Source organism: Phyllostomus hastatus, unplaced genomic scaffold (assembly GCF_019186645.2).
Source record: "Phyllostomus hastatus isolate PE091 unplaced genomic scaffold, TTU_PhHast_1.1 phas_scaffold_501, whole genome shotgun sequence".
Lineage (NCBI taxonomy): Eukaryota > Metazoa > Chordata > Mammalia > Chiroptera > Phyllostomidae > Phyllostomus > Phyllostomus hastatus.
Genome location: NW_025334033.1, coordinates 50,405,205 through 50,422,909, shown reverse-complemented (window position 1 = coordinate 50,422,909; position 17,705 = coordinate 50,405,205). Strand labels below are relative to the sequence as shown.

Below are 17,705 nucleotides of genomic sequence, written 5' to 3'. Positions count from 1 at the left end.
TGGTATGAATAATTTCTCCATGGATGCTGATTTTAGTAGGGAACCTGAGTAGCTTTTAAACTAAAAACTCCTTGATGTGGTTATACAAGTGAAGGATACGGAAGTGAAATATTGTTGTATTTAAATAATATCTTAGACTACTTTAAGGAAAACCTAAAAATTCTAAAAAATAAATTGAGACAGTCCTAAGCCATGTAGGAACGGTATGAGATATGAGATTTATTTTGTGATTGATTAAACAAAGCATTAAATATAAAAAGCCCCTCTTAAAGAAAAATATCCTAATTTTGTTCAAAATATAATAATTTTAAAACATTTTATTTGTAATATTTCTATAATTAACATGAAATAAGACTTTAACACTTTAAATACAACTTAAGAAAATAATGCATTTCTCCAATGTAGAAGAATGAATAACAAAACTATAGGAGAGCTGGTTAACCAGGAAATAGTGAGTCTGCATTACTTCTTGTTGCAACCGGATGTGGGCCTGTGAGATACAGAGGCAGATGAAAATCAAGAAATACAAATGATACTGATAAATGAAGACCAATATCAATTAGCTACTGTAGGCCACAAAGCTTCTATGTAATGAATTATGAAAATTAGTTGTATGGCTGGCCTAACAACTTACTTTAGAATGATACTTTGTGGAAGATAATTTTGATAATGCTTGCTATTCAAAAAGTAATTTTAAAAACAGAGGTTCCCCAGGGAAAAAAAAGTAAAAAAATAACTCCGATGCACAAAATTATACTTTAATAAAATACATGAAATCCACAGGAATGTTCAGCTGTTTGTTTCTCTAATATGCTTTCAGTATCATCTTTTTTTTAAAGGGACAGCACAAGCGCAGTCCCACACCACACAGATTATGCAGTCAAGTCTCCCTCATTTGGGGAAATCCCAGGGGTCAGCACATCTGGAGTGCAAAGGATAGGTCTTGCCCTGGGAAAACCGCCTTGTGATCATAATATCTTCCCTGACAGGTAAGTATCAGTATCATCTCGAACTTAGTTTTGATTGCTATTAACTTTTTGAAAGCATCAGTACATTCACAAGCCATTCATTCATGTATGCAAAAATATTTTAATGAGTGGCTACTATATGCTGGACCCATGCTAGGTACTGAAGATATAGCACTGGAATAATTTTAAAAAGGGCTCCCAATTCTTTACTTCTGAGAGGTTTTTTTCTAATCAGGAAGAGAGGCAATAAACAAATATATAAGTAACATGCATACAGCATGACAGAAAATAATAAATATAACAAAATAGGGGAGCGGTTTTAATTTTAAAGAGGTTAGTGAGGAAGGGTCTCACTGAAAAGGTGGCTTTTGAAAAAATTATGGAGTGATGCATGAATTTACATGCCCACCTTACAGGAGCCATGCTTTGCATCATTCCAAAATTAGCTTATATGTATACTGAAGCAAACATAAAAAACAATAAAAAATGGGTGAAGGAACATACAAATGATGTTCAAACAACAAATAATCAGGAAAATACAAATTAAAACACCAAGAACCCAATTTAAATACATAAAATGAAGCAAAAATTAAGTATATGAGGTCTGTCTGGAAAAAGTCCAGCCATTGTTAACATAACAAGAATGGTTTGCATGACATTGATGTAACCTGGCAGCCAAGAGAGTGTTCTGGAATGTGCATGTGTGAACAATGATGACTTCACTGTACTAGTCAGTGGGGGCGGTAGAAGATGTTGAGTGAGCATGTGTACTGTGTGGCTGTAGCATTCAAAGTGACTGCGTACAGCAACAAATCTACATCAAATTTTGCGTTAACCTTGAACATTCCTCTGTCAAAACTATTCTGATGATTCATAAGGCCACTGCTATGAGCAACTGGTGACTGGCAACTTCAATGCACCCACTCATGCATCACATCTCCTGCAGAGTTTTTTTGCCAAACATCAAATCACCCAGGTGATTCAGCCCCCTTACAGCTTAGATTTGGTGCCCCGTGACTTCTAGCTTTTCTCAAAACTAAGCTCTCCTTTGAAGGGGAAAAGATTTCAGACCGTCGATGAGATTCAGGAAAATATGATGCAGCAGCTGGTGGCAACTGGGAGAACTGTATCAGGTTCCAAGGTGCCTACGTTGAAGGGGACTGAGGAGTCATTGTCCTGTGTACAGTGTTTCTTGTATCTTGTATCTTTTTCAATAGATAACTCTATTTGCCATAGTACATGGCTGGGTACCTTCTGGACAGACCTCGCATTACCAAGTATTAACAACAATGTTGGCAAACAGAAGCTCACTCAAAAATATTGCCTGTGACAGTATAAATTGGTATAATTTCTTTACTTCTTGTAGCTCAATTTAAACCCCTGTAAAGTTGAAAGTATACATACCCTATAATGTAGTAATAACTTCTAAGTATCTACTCCAGAGAAACTCCCACGCATGGACACATGAAGACATACACATGAATGTTCATCATAATAATGAAAAAAAATGAGTCTAACCGACCCACAGGGGGGTATGGGTAAATAAAATTTGGGTTATTTATTTAATGGAATATTTTAAAGCTGTTAAGAACAAATGAAAAAAATAAAGCACGGTCATTAATTTTTGTTTAAAAATTAACTGATCATCATGTGATTTTTGTGACTAGACTCCAAAATCTGATGTTGAATACAAAAACAAGTTGCAAAAAACATTCACAGCATAATATCACTAATGTAAATTTTAAAACAAGACTGTAATATATATTGTTTGTGGATGCACAATACATGAATAGTGAAAGTATAAGAACCTATATGGGAATGATACATACCATCCTCAGCAGGGTAGAAATTTCCTTGGGTTTCCATGGTTCTCATAGAGACAGATGGAAAAGAGAAGAATTCCACCTAAATTCCATATTAACACCCACTAGCTGTGTGATTTTGGGAAAGTTATCAGTCCTGAGAGTCAATTTCTTCTGTAAAGTGGGAATGACAATATTGTAGCTACATGGGGTTATTAAAAGGACTAAATGGGATAACAGAGGTAAAGTACCTAGCATAGTAGTACCTGGCACTAAAATAGGGGCTCCAGAATGTTATCCCAAAATGTTTCTATCCCTTTTTCTTCCAGATCTAAAATGGCAGCTTTTCAACACATAAATTAAGTATGTAAAATGAATTCAAGATTCAACTTGCTGGGTTCATCATGTGTTCATTGATTATGAGTGATTAGCTTTACAAATCATTAAAACTAAATATCCGTAAATATAAAAAAATATATAGTTCATATTCCATGCACTTGTCCTTAAAATAAAATGGATTATAATGTTCCCTTATGATCGTCAATTTGTTCAGACAAGAAAACAGGACAAGAACTGAAAATAAGAAAGATCCAGTTATGACAGTAAGGCCATTCAGAAATAACATCCTGCTTCAAGGAGAGTTAAAGTCAACTGAAATGTCTTAATTGTGTGATGTGATTTCAAGAAATCAAAATCCTTTAAATATAGAACCAAGCAAGCATAGCACAGAGGTAGTTATTGAGGCTCAGGAGGGCTTCTATCTACCTACCATATTATCTTTCTCCTGATCCTGCTTCTTCAGGTAGCTTAATACAGACATGGTGTCTTTCTCCATTTTATACTGCTGTTTCTTTAAGTCTTCATTAGTTTTTGCAAGTCTCCAGGAAGTATCACGATACTCAATCCTACAGAGCTCTGTGAGCTCCAGCCTGGCCTCCCAAAGGGACGCATTGGCCTTGGCTCTCTCCACTGCAGATTCTTCGGCTTTTACTGTCTTCCTACATGGGAAGAGGACACTGATAGCATATAACTGTTCTCTAATATAGTAGTATTACAGCTCTCTATTATTGTTTTGCTTGGCATTGCCTGGCACATATATGCAAATATTATTGGATGAATTAGTAAATAAGAAATACACATTTACTTAAGAGTTATCTTAGTGGGGTGCCACTTTCTGGAAGAGGGGAGCTTTGGAGCGTAACTCTAAAGAACTGGAAAAACAAAAAGGCCTAATAAGTTAAATTCATTTCATAAAGCTTTCACATCTTTTCATTTATTTCTTTGATTCTCTCATATTTGAACTGTTTTTTCTATTACTACTTGCTCAGTTTTAGACATTGGCTCTCTCTACCATAAATCCACGACCTTAGTTCCCCTTCACCATGATAATACATCTGTAGTGTAAATATAACTTGAAGGCCATATTTCTGCAATCTTCCACTCACCCCAACCCCAATTTTGTTTTAGTTTTAGTTTTTAGTTTTGGTATTTTTTTTGAACACTAGGCCTTGGACAAAAGATCAAGTCACTAGGGCAAGTATGTTAAATACTTTCTCTTCTGGTGCCACAATACACCAGGCTTTGAGGATGGCTGAGAAACAAACCATAATCATTTATGTAGATGGGGAGAGGAAATTTAAAAGTAATAATAAAGAATGACTTTAAAGATTAAAGTGGTAAGCCCTGGCTGGTGTGGCTCAGTGGATTGAGTGCCAGCCTGCAAACCACAAGGTCACCGGTTTGATTCCCAGTTAGGGCACATGCCTGGGTTTTGGGCTGGGTCCCCAGAGCGGGGTGTGCAAGAGGCAACCACACATTGATAAAAAAAAAAAAGATTAAAGTAGAAAAAGGGGATTTTTTCAAAAATAAAGATTTATTATATGAGCATTATCCCTTAAACACTAGCCCTTAAAAATGGTAGGCACTGGGTATGTATTTAGATAATAACTAAGAAGACCTCACCTGTATTTGATTTCTAAATATTTTCACGCTTAAGTATGTGTGGACGTTTCTATACTGTGACCCTCCATCCCCACCAACTCTTGGTCCTTTATCCCCTTTCAGCCCCTCTCATCTTTTGTTCTCTATGAATTATGGCCAGCTCCTTCTCCCGCCCCCAGCCTGTTGCAGCTGTTGACATCCCTTTCCAGCAGGATTTAGGTAGCGATGATGGCCTGCCTTGTTACAGTCACCCAGTTGCCCCCTCTAGGGGCAAATCTAAGCTGTTCAGACTTGATGAAAGAAATCAGATAGGATTTCTCATAGGAGGACCACTAATACTGACTGTAGAAACAAGGCAGGGTTTCTCAAATTATGAGTCATGGAAAATCCAAGAAATAAGAGGTCTGTTACCCTCAATGTTCCTTATTTTGATATGTGTACTGTAGATACATGTTCAAAAATAGAAAACATGCTAGTGAGTTCCAGGAATGTGATAAGCCCTTGGCACTGTTTTAAAAAGTGCTAGATTGACTATGCAGTTATATTTTTAAAAATCACACTGGAGCAGAACACTTATAGTAATACATGGGGAAAGCCACAGATAAATATGGACATTGGATTATCATTTTATAAAGATATAAAGAATATCCCAAAATGATAGTAGTGGTTATTTTTAGATGATGGGATTACAGGTGATTTTTATTTTCTCCTTTGACTTTACATGTTTCCTAAACCTGTACTGGGCATGTATTACTCTCTTAAACAAGTTACTTCACAAACTTGACAAGTTTGGGGGGATTCCCTTATGGTCCCATATATAGTATTGTTGGGCACCACACATGCCTCCAATGTGTTTAGGAACTACCAGGGTCACCCAATAGGTTAGTGGCAATCTAGCAGCAACTTCAAGCCTGGAAGGAATTAGTGTTGGAGTTAGTTCTGATCAGTTTGGGGAAATCTGGAAGTACCCAATTTGGTCCAATCATTTACGCTTTCTTTTAAGCCAAAAGGAATCCCTAAAAGGCCCAAGGAGCTACTTCAGTCATCCAGAGATCCTTTATAGGTTCAAAGTCATCTCAACCACATAGCAGGGTTCTCTCAGACTAGGATCAAGAAAGAATGAACCCAATAAAGAAATTTTTTTGTTCAATTACATGATTAGTAATTTAACTTTATTGTATATGTCATCTGACACAATGGGGGTTAAAAGTGTTCCCCCAAACCACACTTTTAATCAAAACATAGAATTGTTGGGGCCCTTGTTAAAAATAAAGTTTTTGAAGGCTCTCTAAAGGTCTGATTAAGCAAGTTTCTTGGAAACCACTGTTTCATATTATCATTTGTGTGTAAAGTTTCCAGCATCATTTTGTATGGAGTGTGCCAATGCATTTACTATTAGTATGCATACATCATTTGGGGTTGCATTTTTCATGTTATTTGAAGTAGGTCCTTCTGTATTTGTATATGTTTGACTATTTTTTTAAATCTTGGGCGAGGGAAAAGAAACTAATGGTTGTTTCTGAAAGGGAAAATCAGTTCCACATAAAGATGATGACTTTTAAGGCAAGTGCAGTTCCAGGTGTAATCATTCATTAAAGTAAAATAAAAACCTGATTTCAAGATACAAAAAAAATAGGGATTAGTTTACACTGAATTACTGAGTGTTTAAAACTTTTGTCTTCATCTTAGGGATATTGATAGTCAGATACTCCATCTGTTCCAGGATTTCATCATTACGGAACGTCATGTTGGCCTCCCTAACATTCATTCTGAAGACAGGGTTTCTCAACCACGGTGCTGCTGACATTCTGAGCTAAATGATTCTTTGGGGTGGGGGGTGAGGGGGTTGTCCTGTGCATTGCAGTAGGTCAAACAGCATTCTTGGTCTCTGCTCACTGGATGCCAATAGTACGCATCCCCAGATGTGACAACCAAAAATGTCTCAAGATATTGCCAAATGTCCCCAGGGAGGCAGAATCACCACTGGTCTAGAGCACGGCTGTCCAATACAACTTTCCATGAAGAAGGAAATATTCTCTATGTCTGGGCTGTCCAATATAGTCACCACTAGCCACATGTGCCTACTGAGCGTATGAAATAGGCTAGTACGATTAAGGATCTGAATTTTTAATTTTATTTAATTTTAATTTTGCCACACATGGCTGGTGACTACCCTACTAGCGCTGGTCTAGAGGACCTCCAATATCCCAATATATCTTGTCCCTACCTTCACTGCTAGTGTCAGAACTCTTCCTCATTGTCAGTTCTTTATTCTTCCACTAGCACCTATTTCATTAGGTTCTGTGTTACTTTTCGGGAACTTACCTGCCTCCATTGTCAACGCATTACACATAGGCGGGGGCTGAGTCTAAACTATTTCAGGGTCCCAAATCTCACCCTATTGCCTACACTGAAGCAGTCTAGTTTGGCATGCACTTGGGGAATTTCTGAACAGTGTAATCTGTCCTCCGAATCGGGGAGAACGAGAGGAAGGTCGAGGGGGGCCGGCGGGAGGGCTCGTTAGCCAACCCCTGCGTCAGGCGGCTCCCAGACCCGAACCCGGGGGAGTAGGCTCGGGGGAGGATGGCTTCTCCTTACTTCTGTTTGTCTTTTTCTTTGCCTTTACTTTTGTCCTTTCCCTTCGACGGCATCTTGGCTTCTCCAAGAGACCCGCTGTCTCCCCGGCTTTTCCGCCGCCGCTCCGGTCTGATTCTGTCTCTAAGGAAACCGGCACGCCCGGCTGGTAACGTTTAGCCGAGGCCGTCGCGAGCGCCCGCAGAGCGCATGCGCCGTGACGTGACTCCCACACCACCTCCCAGGGCCCAGTCCGCCGGCCGGACGCAGAGGGCGGGGCGGAGATCGCTCGGAGGGTGGAGGGGGGCCGCGCCGGGGCGGCGCGCGCGGTGAGTGAGTGTGCGAGCAGCCGGGGTACTTAGATCCTGCCCCGGAGCCGGGCGGGGAGGCCGGAGCGGTGTAGCACCGGGCGTCGGCGCGACGTCTGCGGGTCTCCTGCCTCTGACGGCGCGAGGTCCGGGCGTCTTCGCCTTAGGAGTCTTGCTGCTACCTTACCCGCCCGCCCGCCCGCCGCTCCAGTGTTGCAGCGCTCAGCGTCTGCCCGGCGCATCCTCCCCTTTCCTCATTCTCTAGCCTGCGTGGCCGTGGCCGCCTGGCTGACGCCCCTGCTCCGCTTTAGCTTCTCCTGAACCTGTCCTGACTCGTTTGGTTTCCTTCTTCTTCAGTCTTGCTAATTCTGTAAGGGTTGGCGCGTGTATCGGACTTTCTGGGTCACACATTTTTTTGGTGAAGCGGCTGAGGACTTCTCTGAGGGCGGTGGTTGGGGTGAGGCTGGCAGTCTCCACGGGGCAGCGCAGGCGGGCGCCCGGGAGCCGGGCGAGGAAACAAGTGCTGCCACTTGGTGGGGGCGGGGGGGGGGCCGTGGGGAAGGCTACCCGGGCTCCAGGATGTCCTGGGGTCGGGCCCGCCGCCCCACTCTGCCCTTTGTGGCTGGCCAGCGCTGCCCCCTCTCCCTACCCCCGCAGCCCGACCGGCCAGGATTCCCATTGGCTAGTAATAATTCGTGCGCCCGCAGCCCCTTTTTCTGTTAAGAGTCGAAAGCTCTTGTCTTTTTTATTTCCTTCCTCTGAGCGCACCTGTGAAAAGGAGTACTCGAAAGTATTGTTCTCCTTTTTCAGAGGAGGAGCTGTATGACTAGCCTTCATTCAGTGAGAGTGAGTGAGTCATTGAGGCTGATAGGGAATTCTGGGTGCCAGGACCGGAGTCAGGGATCGCGTGACTGAAGCTCAGCCGTGCGACATCCTCCATTTCAAACAATCTAAAATGTCTTTAGAACCTTCATTCTGTATCTCCCCTCTCTATTTCCCCAGGGAGAACTTAATACCTACGCCCCTCCCAGTGGCCTTTGACCCTTTTTCTCACTTGTGTCGTTTGTTTCTGAATTCTGTGGTTAGAGGGAACATGCTGATTTATTAATGAACTCTGAAAATCTTTAGACACATCTGGTGGCACGATCATGGCTTACTCTATTTCTGGTGCATTTTCCCCTCTTTTGTATATCACAGTCCAGTGGGCCCATGGTAGAATCACCGTACATTGAAGGGGTTTCCTCTGATATGGAATCTGTAAAGTTAAGATTAGTTTTATATGCCTAAGGTTCTGAAAGTGCACTCTATTGATGCACTTGCAGGAAAGAGAGGGTAGGGCATTTTCTATCATGGACTATATATGGAATACATCCTAAAAGTTGGTAATAGTATAATATGAAATTCAGTCCAAGAATTTTTTTGTTTATACATAAGTTTACAAATTCATTTATAAACATGAAAGCTTGTAACAAGATCATTTCTTAATATGAGCATAGCACTTTTGCAAAAGCACTTTTACTTGTTTGCAGTATGTACTTTATAGTTATTTTATTATACAGCATTTTTATTGACTGTGAGTTTGGTTTTGTAGTTAGAACTGTTGAGATATGAATGTAGCTAAGAGAAATGCTCAGATACACAGTGTCATAGAGGTGGTTCTAGAATCTAGTCTCCTGAATCTCCACCAAAGAACTGGGTGTTGTTATTCTCTGCCAAAGAACTGGGTGTTGTTATTCCATTACCCTTAGTAAGATCCGCCTGATGCTGCAAGTGGTAGAGTAGGAAGTTGCAGTTTAGCAATTCATCAAGTTGCATTTCCTTCCATAACTTCTGGTAGATAGTTTTACTATGAAGTTTCAGGGTTATTTTGCTGAATAAATGTGCTCTGTTTCATTAGAATGCTAATGATTTTAAAACTTGAAATAAGCCACTTGGTGTTTGTTGACTTCTCTATGTACTTCTTTTTTTTGCCCAGTTTGAAGAGTTCCTGGTCAGCATAGAAATGTGGAGTGCCTTGGCTGAATCCTTGTGCAGACAAGATCATTATGGGCCTGGTAGGTAGGGCGAGTGTCTGGATGTAAGGTAACATCTCTTCTAGCTTAAAAGTGTAAATGTACTTCATGTGCCCCTGGGGTTGGTTTTGTCTTCTGAGTTGGATTCTCTTTCTGCCAAATGATAACTTTTCTCTTATTCCATTGATTGTAATACTGTCAGGTATGGTGGAGTTGTTCTAAAGCTAAATAAGAACTGAGGCCTATTTATCAAAATATGTAGTGTTTCTCATTTTTTCTTCTAGTAGTTCCAAAATTGGGTTTACTCTATAAAGTTTTCTGTGGCTTTTTTCTGGTTTAGTTTGGAGAACAAGTTTCTACTCATAAATCATCCTTGAAATCACTTTGTAGCAGTGATTTAGGTAAAAAAAAGAAAACCACTATGGGCCAGATCCAGCCCTCAGGTTACAGGTCGGTTGACTCTGCTCTGAAGGGTAAAAGATAAACTGGCTTAACATTCTCAGTCCTTCACTGTGAATTCTGAAACTACTGAAAGAAACCAGGGGAACAGCTTTTGATTTTGTTTTCACACAGCCTTTGAAATCCTGGATGAATATATTATTATTCAAACTATATCTGAAGGGACTGATCAATTTTTCTGAATATAATGGGCAGTTAATTTCATTCTACTTTTTTATTGCATATGGTACAAATATAGAATCTGTTAAAGAGGATTATCTTGTAATCAGTTTACATCCTTGCAGGTGTAAGAAATCCTGAAGGTCAAGGATTTATTCTTGTCAGTTTTTAAATTAGTTTTTTTAAGCAGTCTTTTATTTATATACATAATTTATTGCTACAGATAATTGTTACCTCTTGGCAATTTATTTGCAAAATACCCAATTTTCATTAGTTGTCTATCCTGACCAAGCCATTACACAGGACTAAAAGTCAGTTCTTTAAGAAAAAGTGTGTACCCAAATTCAGATCCACTTATCTGTACTTTCATTTCATAGATCTGTCTGAAGTTCATTCATTTAAGAAGTGTTTAGTATACATACTGTATACTAACTGTATTCTAGGCTCTCTTATAGCTTGAGGGGTACAGTGGGGGACAAGACAGGACCCCTGCTTTTATGAGGCTTATAGGGAGGTGTATAAGGTGCTGACCTGGACATTGGTCTTGGAGAACACACAACCTCATTGGCACTTACATACAAACAGTAACAAAAGACACTATGCAATGATAAAGGATACTAAGTGCTACAGGAATTTGGAGGCATGAAAGACTGTCATAGTCAAAGAAAGCTTACAGAAGGAGGTGGGCTGAAAGGAAGAAGGAAGGTAGAACAATGGGAGCAAAATTCGGTGTGTGCTTGAGACTAGGAGTAATTTAACTGGAGCAGTTGTTACCAAAGTGTGGTCCACACCAGTAGCACCAGCATCATTTGGGAGCTTGTTAGAAGTGCAAATTTTCAGGCCCCCCTGGAGACTTACTGGATTGTAAATGCTGGCAGTGAGGCCCAGCAATCTATGTTTTAACAAGCCCTTCAGGTGCCTCTGATGCATGGCTGAAGTTTGAGAACAGCTGTACCAAAAGCAGAGGGTTCTTACATGGAAGTAGTGGGCAAAAAACTTGGTAAGGTAGCTTCAGAATTCACAGTGAAGGACTTAGTAAGTTAGGCCAGGAGTTTATCTTTTATCCTAGACACCAGCTTGTAACCTGAGGGCTGGTTCTGGACCATAGATGTGTTTTGTTTAGCCTACACAGTTTTTTGTTTTGTTTTGTTTACCTAAATGGAGTTAGTTGTTTTCAACAACTAAATGGGCTTGTTACTATTTAAAAGCCAGATTCTATATAGAAATCTGTGTTTTCCACTTATGTTGAAAAAGAAGAAGACTTGGCAATACCGAGACTATATTTAATCATGGCAGCAATTTGTGGAGATAACAAGCAGCTGCTTCTTTAGATGGGGCATGCGCTCTCCAGTTTGCTTCAGTCCCCAGCACTTCCTGTTGTTTTACACACACCTTTAACTCGCATTTCCTGCCTTGCCCCTTAAGTATTTAGATATTTGAGTTTGTAACTTTTGTTGAAGACAGTGGGGAATTGATGTAAGTTTTAAGGAGGAGAATGATGTAATTTATGTATTCATTAATTCATTCCACACACATTGATTAAGTAAACATATATGTTTAAAGATGAATGAATCCCTGACATGATGTGGGTTACAATTTAGTGGGCAAATGATGAAAATAGCGTTTTAGGAAGACAGTAGTATACGGATTTGGGAATAGAGACACTGATGACTGAAAGACCAATTAAGAGACTATAACAATCCAGGTCTGAAGTAGTCAAGGCTGGAATCTAGATTCGGAGAGACTTGAGGGGAAAAAGAGAAAGAGATGGGAAAGAAATTGCAAAGGAAAAACCACCAGACCTTACAACAGATTGGGATATAGAAGGCATGAGAGAGGAGAATGCCAGGATGAAGAAGATTTTGATTTCTGAATTAGAAGATTTGTAGAGCTGCTAACAAACAGGACATTAGAAGGGGAATCCACTTAACCTTTCTGGGGGGGGGGGGGCAGCTGTACCCAGGAAGGGGGACATTTGGAGATGCCAGTTTGAAGTATCTGGTTTTGAGTTCAGTGTTTTTAAAAGGAAAATTTAATAGAAATATCAAGATTGCATACTTAGGAGTAGCTACCACTCGTTTCATTCCAGGATTCCAAGTAAATACCTGGAGAAGAAATGTCTTTTTCTAAAAAATATTTTTAAAAAATAATTATTTTTAAATTATGGTTGACATACAATATTACATTTCATGTGTATAACATATTAATGAGACATTTACATAACTTATGAAATGATCACTCCTGTAAGTGTAGTACCCATCTGGCATCATACATATTTATTATAATGTTACTGATTATGTTCCCTAAGCTGTACTTTACTCCGTGACTGTTTCTAATAACTGGCAATGTGTACATCTTAATCACTTCCTCTTTTTCACCCACCCCTCCAACCCCATTCCCATCTGGCAACCTTCAAAATGTTCTCTGTATCCATGAATTTCCTTCTGTTTTGTTTGTTCATTTATTTTCTTTTTTAGATTCCACGTAAAAGTGGGATCGTATGGTATTTGGCTTTCTCTTCACTTACCATAGTATCCTCTGGGTCCATCTATGTTGTCACAAACAGCAAGATTTCATTCTTTCTTATGGCTGAGTAATATTCCATTGTTTATACAGAGTGGGGCAAAAGTAGGTTTACAGTTGTTAGCATGGAAAATAATACAATAATTAGTAATAGTACAAGAATATACTCTGTGTTTTGTGTACTCACAACTGTAAACCTCCTTTTGCCCCACTCTATGTATACCTCTTCTTTACCCATTTTGTCTGTCAATGAACACTTAAGTTGTTTCCATATCTCTACTACTGTAAATAATGATGCAGTGAACATAGAGATGTGTATATCTTTTCAAATTAGTGTTTTGGGTTTTTTGGATAAATACCCAGAAGTGAAATTGCTCGGTCCTTCTTCATCTCCTGTTTTAGCCTTTGTTTTAAAGTCTGTGTTGTCTGATATAAGTATTGCCAACCCAACTTTTTTTCATTTCTTTTTGCGTATAGTATCATTTTCCATCCCCTTACTTTCAGCCTGTGTGTGTCTTTCAATCTGAATTGGGTCTCTTATAGGCAGCATACGTATGAGTCTTGTTTTCTTATCCTTTCAACCATTCTATGTCTTTAAAAAAATTTTTTTTATCCTTACCCAGGACATGTTTATTCATTGCTTTGAGGGGAAAAGAGAGAGAGAGAGAGAGAGAGAGAGAGAGAGAGAGAGAGAGAGAGAGATTGGTTGCTGCCTCATACACATCCTGACCAGGGATCCAACACGCAACCTGGGTATGTGCCCTGACTGAGAATCGAACCTGTGACCTTTCAGTCTATAAAATGACACTCCAGCCAACTGAGTCACACCAGTCTGGGCAGCCAGCCTATGTCTTTTGATTGGAACATTTAATTCATTTACATTAAAGGGACTGTTGATAGGTATGTCGTTATTGCCATTTTATTATTTATATTTTAGAAATTTTTAACTTTTTTTCCTTCTTAGAGAAGTCTCTTTAATATTTCTTGTAATACTGATTTGGTAATGGTGAGCTCTTTCAGCTTTTTCTTGTCTGGAAAGCTGTTTATATGTCCTTCAATTCTGAATGATAGCTTTTCTGGTTTTTGGTCCTTGATTTTTATCACTTTGAATATTTGTTGTCTTTCCCTTTTGGCCTGCAAAGTTTCTGTTGAGAAATTAATTGGCAGTCCTATAGGAACTCCCTTGTAGGCAACTAACTGCTTTTCTCTTGTTTTTTAATTTTTTTTAATTTTTACTTACTGATTTTAGAGAGAGAAAGGAAGGGAGAGAGAAATAGAGGAATGGAGAAAGAGGGAGAGAAAGAAAGAAGCGCCAATTTGGTGTTCAATTCATTGTATGTGCCCTGCCTGGGGATCAAACCTACAACTGGGGCATATGGAGATGATGCTCTAACCAACTGAGCTACCCAGCCAGGGCCTCATTGTTTTGCTGCTTTTAAGATTCCCTGTCTTTAACCTTCAGCATTTTAATTATGATGTGTCTTGGTGCAGGCCTCTTTGGGTTCATTTTATTTGAAACTCTCTGAGCTTCCTGGACTTGTTGCTTTCCTTTGGCAGGTTAGGGAAGTTTTCAGTCATTATTTTTTCAAATACATTTTCAATTCCTCACACTCTCTCTTTTCCTTCTGGTACCCCTATGATGTGAATGTTGGGATGCTTTATGTTGTTCAAGAGGCCCCTTAAATTATCCTCATATTTTTGGCTTCTTTTTTCTTTTTGCTGTTCTAATTAAGTGTTTTCCACTACTTTATCTTCCTAATTGCCAATTCTCTGCTCCATCTAATCCTCTATTGATTCCCTCTAATGTATTCTTTGCTTCTGACCAGTGCATTTTTATGTTTTCTATCTCCATTTTTATGTTTCTTTTCTCTTTGTTGAAGCTCTGAGTTCATCTACTCTTCCCCTAAATTCACTGAGCATTCTTATAACAAATGTTTTGAATTCTGCATCTGGTAGAATTGCTTGTCTCCATTTTGTTTAGTTCTTTCTCTGGAGTTCTGTTCTTTTCTTTAATTTGGGACATATGTGTTTTGTCTCTTTATTTTGGCAACTTCTCTGTGTTTGTTTCTATGTATTAGGCAGAGCTGCTACATCTCCCGGTCTTGGTAGAGTGGCCTTATGTGGTAGGTGCCCTGTGTGGTGCAGCCTCCCTGGTCTGCTGAGCTGGTGCTCCATGGGTATGCCTTGTGTGGGTTGTGTGTGCGCTCCTATTGTTGTTGAGCTTTGACTGCTATTGGCGTGTCATTGGGAGACATTGATCTTCAGGCTGAAAGACCAGCTGTGACTACAGTGGAGGAGCTGTTGTGCAGGGACGGACCCCACAGAGCAGGATTCGCGCTAACCAGGCTCTGGTCCCTGCCAAGTCCACCCTTTGGGTGTGTCATTTATAGAGGTGGTTCAGTGGTGCTCTAGTATGGTCTCAAGCTGGCCACTGGGTGTGTTGGTTCTGGTGACTTTTGGGAGGGGCTCTTGTACAGAACAAGGTCAACTGCTGCCTGTGCCCTGCCCAGAATTACCTGGTATGAACTACAAAGTGATCCTCAGATGGTTGCCACTTGTGCTGGATTCGGAGGTGCCTGGGAGAGGCTAAGCTGTGAACTGAGGCCGGCTGCCACTCGTGCTGTGTTTCAGACTACTTAGCAAGAGGTATGGGGCATGCTCAGGCCAGATGCTGCTTGTTTGGGGTTTGTGAACCTTTGAGAGATTTTAGCAGAGTACAAAGCATGAGCCAAGCCAGGCTGTTTGTATGGAAGAGCCACTGGAAGCCACTTGGGTAGGTGCACCAGTTTGGTGATGTGGCGCCCTCAGGGAATTACCAGGGTGGGGCAGACAGTGTTAGCCATGTTGATGGAGACTCAGACTTGGCGCCTGTCTGCACCTACAGGCTAGATTGGGGGTGGGCTCAACAAAGGAGCAACAATGGCCTCTGCCAGCACTTCTATCTGGGAGAAAGCTAATGCTTTAGACCTTACCCTGAAGACAGAAAATTAAGTTTGACCAAGTATGTCCCTGGTGCTTCTTGAGCTGTCTCAGTGCTGGAGCTCAGAGTGAGTGAGTTCATTAGCTAGTAAATCCACGTGTAGGCCCTTTAAGAGGAATGCTTGGGACTCTAGAAGTCCTCCATCTCACTCAGCCATGATTCCCACTGGTTTTCACAGCCAGAGGTGATGGGGACTCCTCTTCCCAGCCCTGGAACCCTGAGCTGGAGGTCCTGGTGTGGGGCTGGGATCCCTTCCTCCTCAGGGGGGACTTCCGCAGCCGAGATATTCCTCCTGATTTTTATCTGCCTGTGTGGGTGTGGGACCAAGCCATTTTGCATCGTGTCCCTCCTGTCAGTCAGTCTTGGTGTGACTTCTTCTGTATATCCCTTAATTATAGGACTTCTGTTCAGCTAGTTTCAGGTGGTTCTCAATGATGGTTGTTCTGTAGTTTAGTTGTAATTTTTATGTGGTCGTGGGAGGAGGCAAGCACAGCATTTACCTGCTCTGCTATCTTGACTAGAAGTCCCCTGGAGAAGTGTTTAAGTTGTAGTCAACAAAATGTAAGAAGACCTGTCTTAAAAAAAATGTTTGCTCTATAGTTAGAATTTATAACCTTGCTCATATTCTCTCTTGAATGTATAATTTTCAGATTTATGTTGCAGAGGTAAGTTTGACTTTCTCTTCCTGAGTATATAAACTCTTTATAGTATATAAACTCACATGTCTAAAGATGTTTTCTGAGTATCAGTACTCAGAATTCAAATCCGTGCCAGTTGTCAGTCTTGTCTCTTTCTACTAAATATTTCTTCAGTACCTAAGTATTGTTGCTACCATTGTATGATTGGACACTTTTTTCCCTGTGTTTTGTAGCATGAAGGAAGTTGTTATTCAGTTTATACAAATATTTTCACTCTATCTTAATTTAGTATTTAATTTCACTGTTAGGTTTATTATGGAAATAATGATTCATATTCTTATTCCTTCCTAAATATATTTTACTTTAATCTGAAGTATTTAAATTCATTTTCACACACAGGAACAAATAGGACATTGCATGAGTTGTAGTTTTTCTGATCTTAATAATTCTTTCCATTAAGTAACACATTGAGACTAACAGAAAAAAATGGAGGGTTTCAAGTGATGAGATGTTACTTTCAGAGAAGTTAAAATTCCATATTGTTTTTAATTTTTAAGAGTTAATATCTTTGCAGTAACACATACTTTCTAAAGTAAGAAGTATGTAAGTAGTGTTAATAGCACATATGTAAACTGCAAAGAAAGCTAATTACAAAATATACAGATACTGTGTATAACCTAGAGTAGGCCAGTCTCCAAGAGGGCCCCAATGATCCTCACTTAATAATTTTCATACCCTGGTGTATTCCCTTCATGTATTTCATCAGAGTTGGTCTATATGACCAATGGAATATGGAGGGAATAATAGTGTATAGGCAAGGCCAAGTCTTAAAAAAATTGCTCCTGTCCTGGCTGGTATGGCTTAGTGGATTGACTGCTGGCCTGAGAATCGAAGGGTCACCAGTTCTGTTCCCAGTCAGGGCACATGCCTGGGTTTCAGGCCAGGTCCCCAGTAGGGGGTGCTCGAGAAGCAGCCACACACTGATGTTTCTCCCCCTCTCTTTCTTCCTCCCTTCCCCTCTCTCTAAAAATAAATAAATAAAAATTTTTTAAAAAATTGCCTCTTCTATCTTGCTCTCTCTTGGATTGTCCACTCTGGAGGAAGCTAGCCACCATGTTGTGAAGATGCTCAAGGCCCTATGGAGAGTTTGCATGAGAAGCAGCTGAGGCTTCCTTTCAACATCCAGCCATCAGCTTGCCAACCACTGAGTGAGCCCTCTTGGAGGTGGGACCTCAGCCTCCATGAAGCCTTCAGATGAGTGCAGTATCTTAAGAGACACTGAGCCAGAATTGTCCAATAAAGCCACTCCCAAATTCCGGAGCTATAAGAAGTTGTGAGATA

General features: G+C 40.3%; 2 protein-coding genes and 1 non-coding gene across 12 annotated transcripts in view; 1 reads left to right on the top strand and 2 right to left on the bottom strand.

The window, feature by feature from the left end:
* BBOF1 (basal body orientation factor 1) overlaps positions 1-7,447 on the bottom strand; it is a 32,771-nt gene extending 25,324 nt beyond the window's left edge. For both annotated transcript variants that reach the window (XM_045823848.1, XM_045823849.1), the window contains exons 1-2: positions 7,310-7,447; positions 3,540-3,768 (exon numbers count right to left, since the gene is read on the bottom strand). In XM_045823848.1, the coding sequence (XP_045679804.1) occupies positions 3,540-3,768; positions 7,310-7,362 (282 nt within the window). In that variant the 5' untranslated portion in view covers positions 7,363-7,447. The remainder of the gene's footprint in view (positions 1-3,539; positions 3,769-7,309) is intronic.
* On the bottom strand, positions 836-997 carry LOC123809072. Its single transcript, XR_006783945.1, has one exon. It is a non-coding gene; the product is annotated as a U1 spliceosomal RNA (small nuclear RNA).
* Positions 7,448-7,541: 94 nt separating the features above from the next.
* The window catches only part of ENTPD5 (ectonucleoside triphosphate diphosphohydrolase 5 (inactive)), a 39,933-nt gene continuing 29,769 nt past the window's right edge, over positions 7,542-17,705 (top strand). For 2 of the 9 annotated variants that reach the window (XM_045822064.1, XM_045822059.1), the window contains exons 1-2: positions 7,542-7,614; positions 9,569-9,647. Coding sequence is in view for 3 of the 9 variants with exons in the window: in XM_045822056.1 (XP_045678012.1) it covers positions 9,639-9,647 (9 nt within the window). In the remaining 6 variants the exon portion in view is untranslated. Of the gene's footprint in view, positions 7,615-7,710; positions 7,740-7,760; positions 7,964-9,568; positions 9,648-15,269; positions 15,393-17,705 lie in introns of those variants that run through there. The other 7 variants (XM_045822066.1, XM_045822063.1, XM_045822056.1 and 4 more) reach the window with 6 other exon arrangements.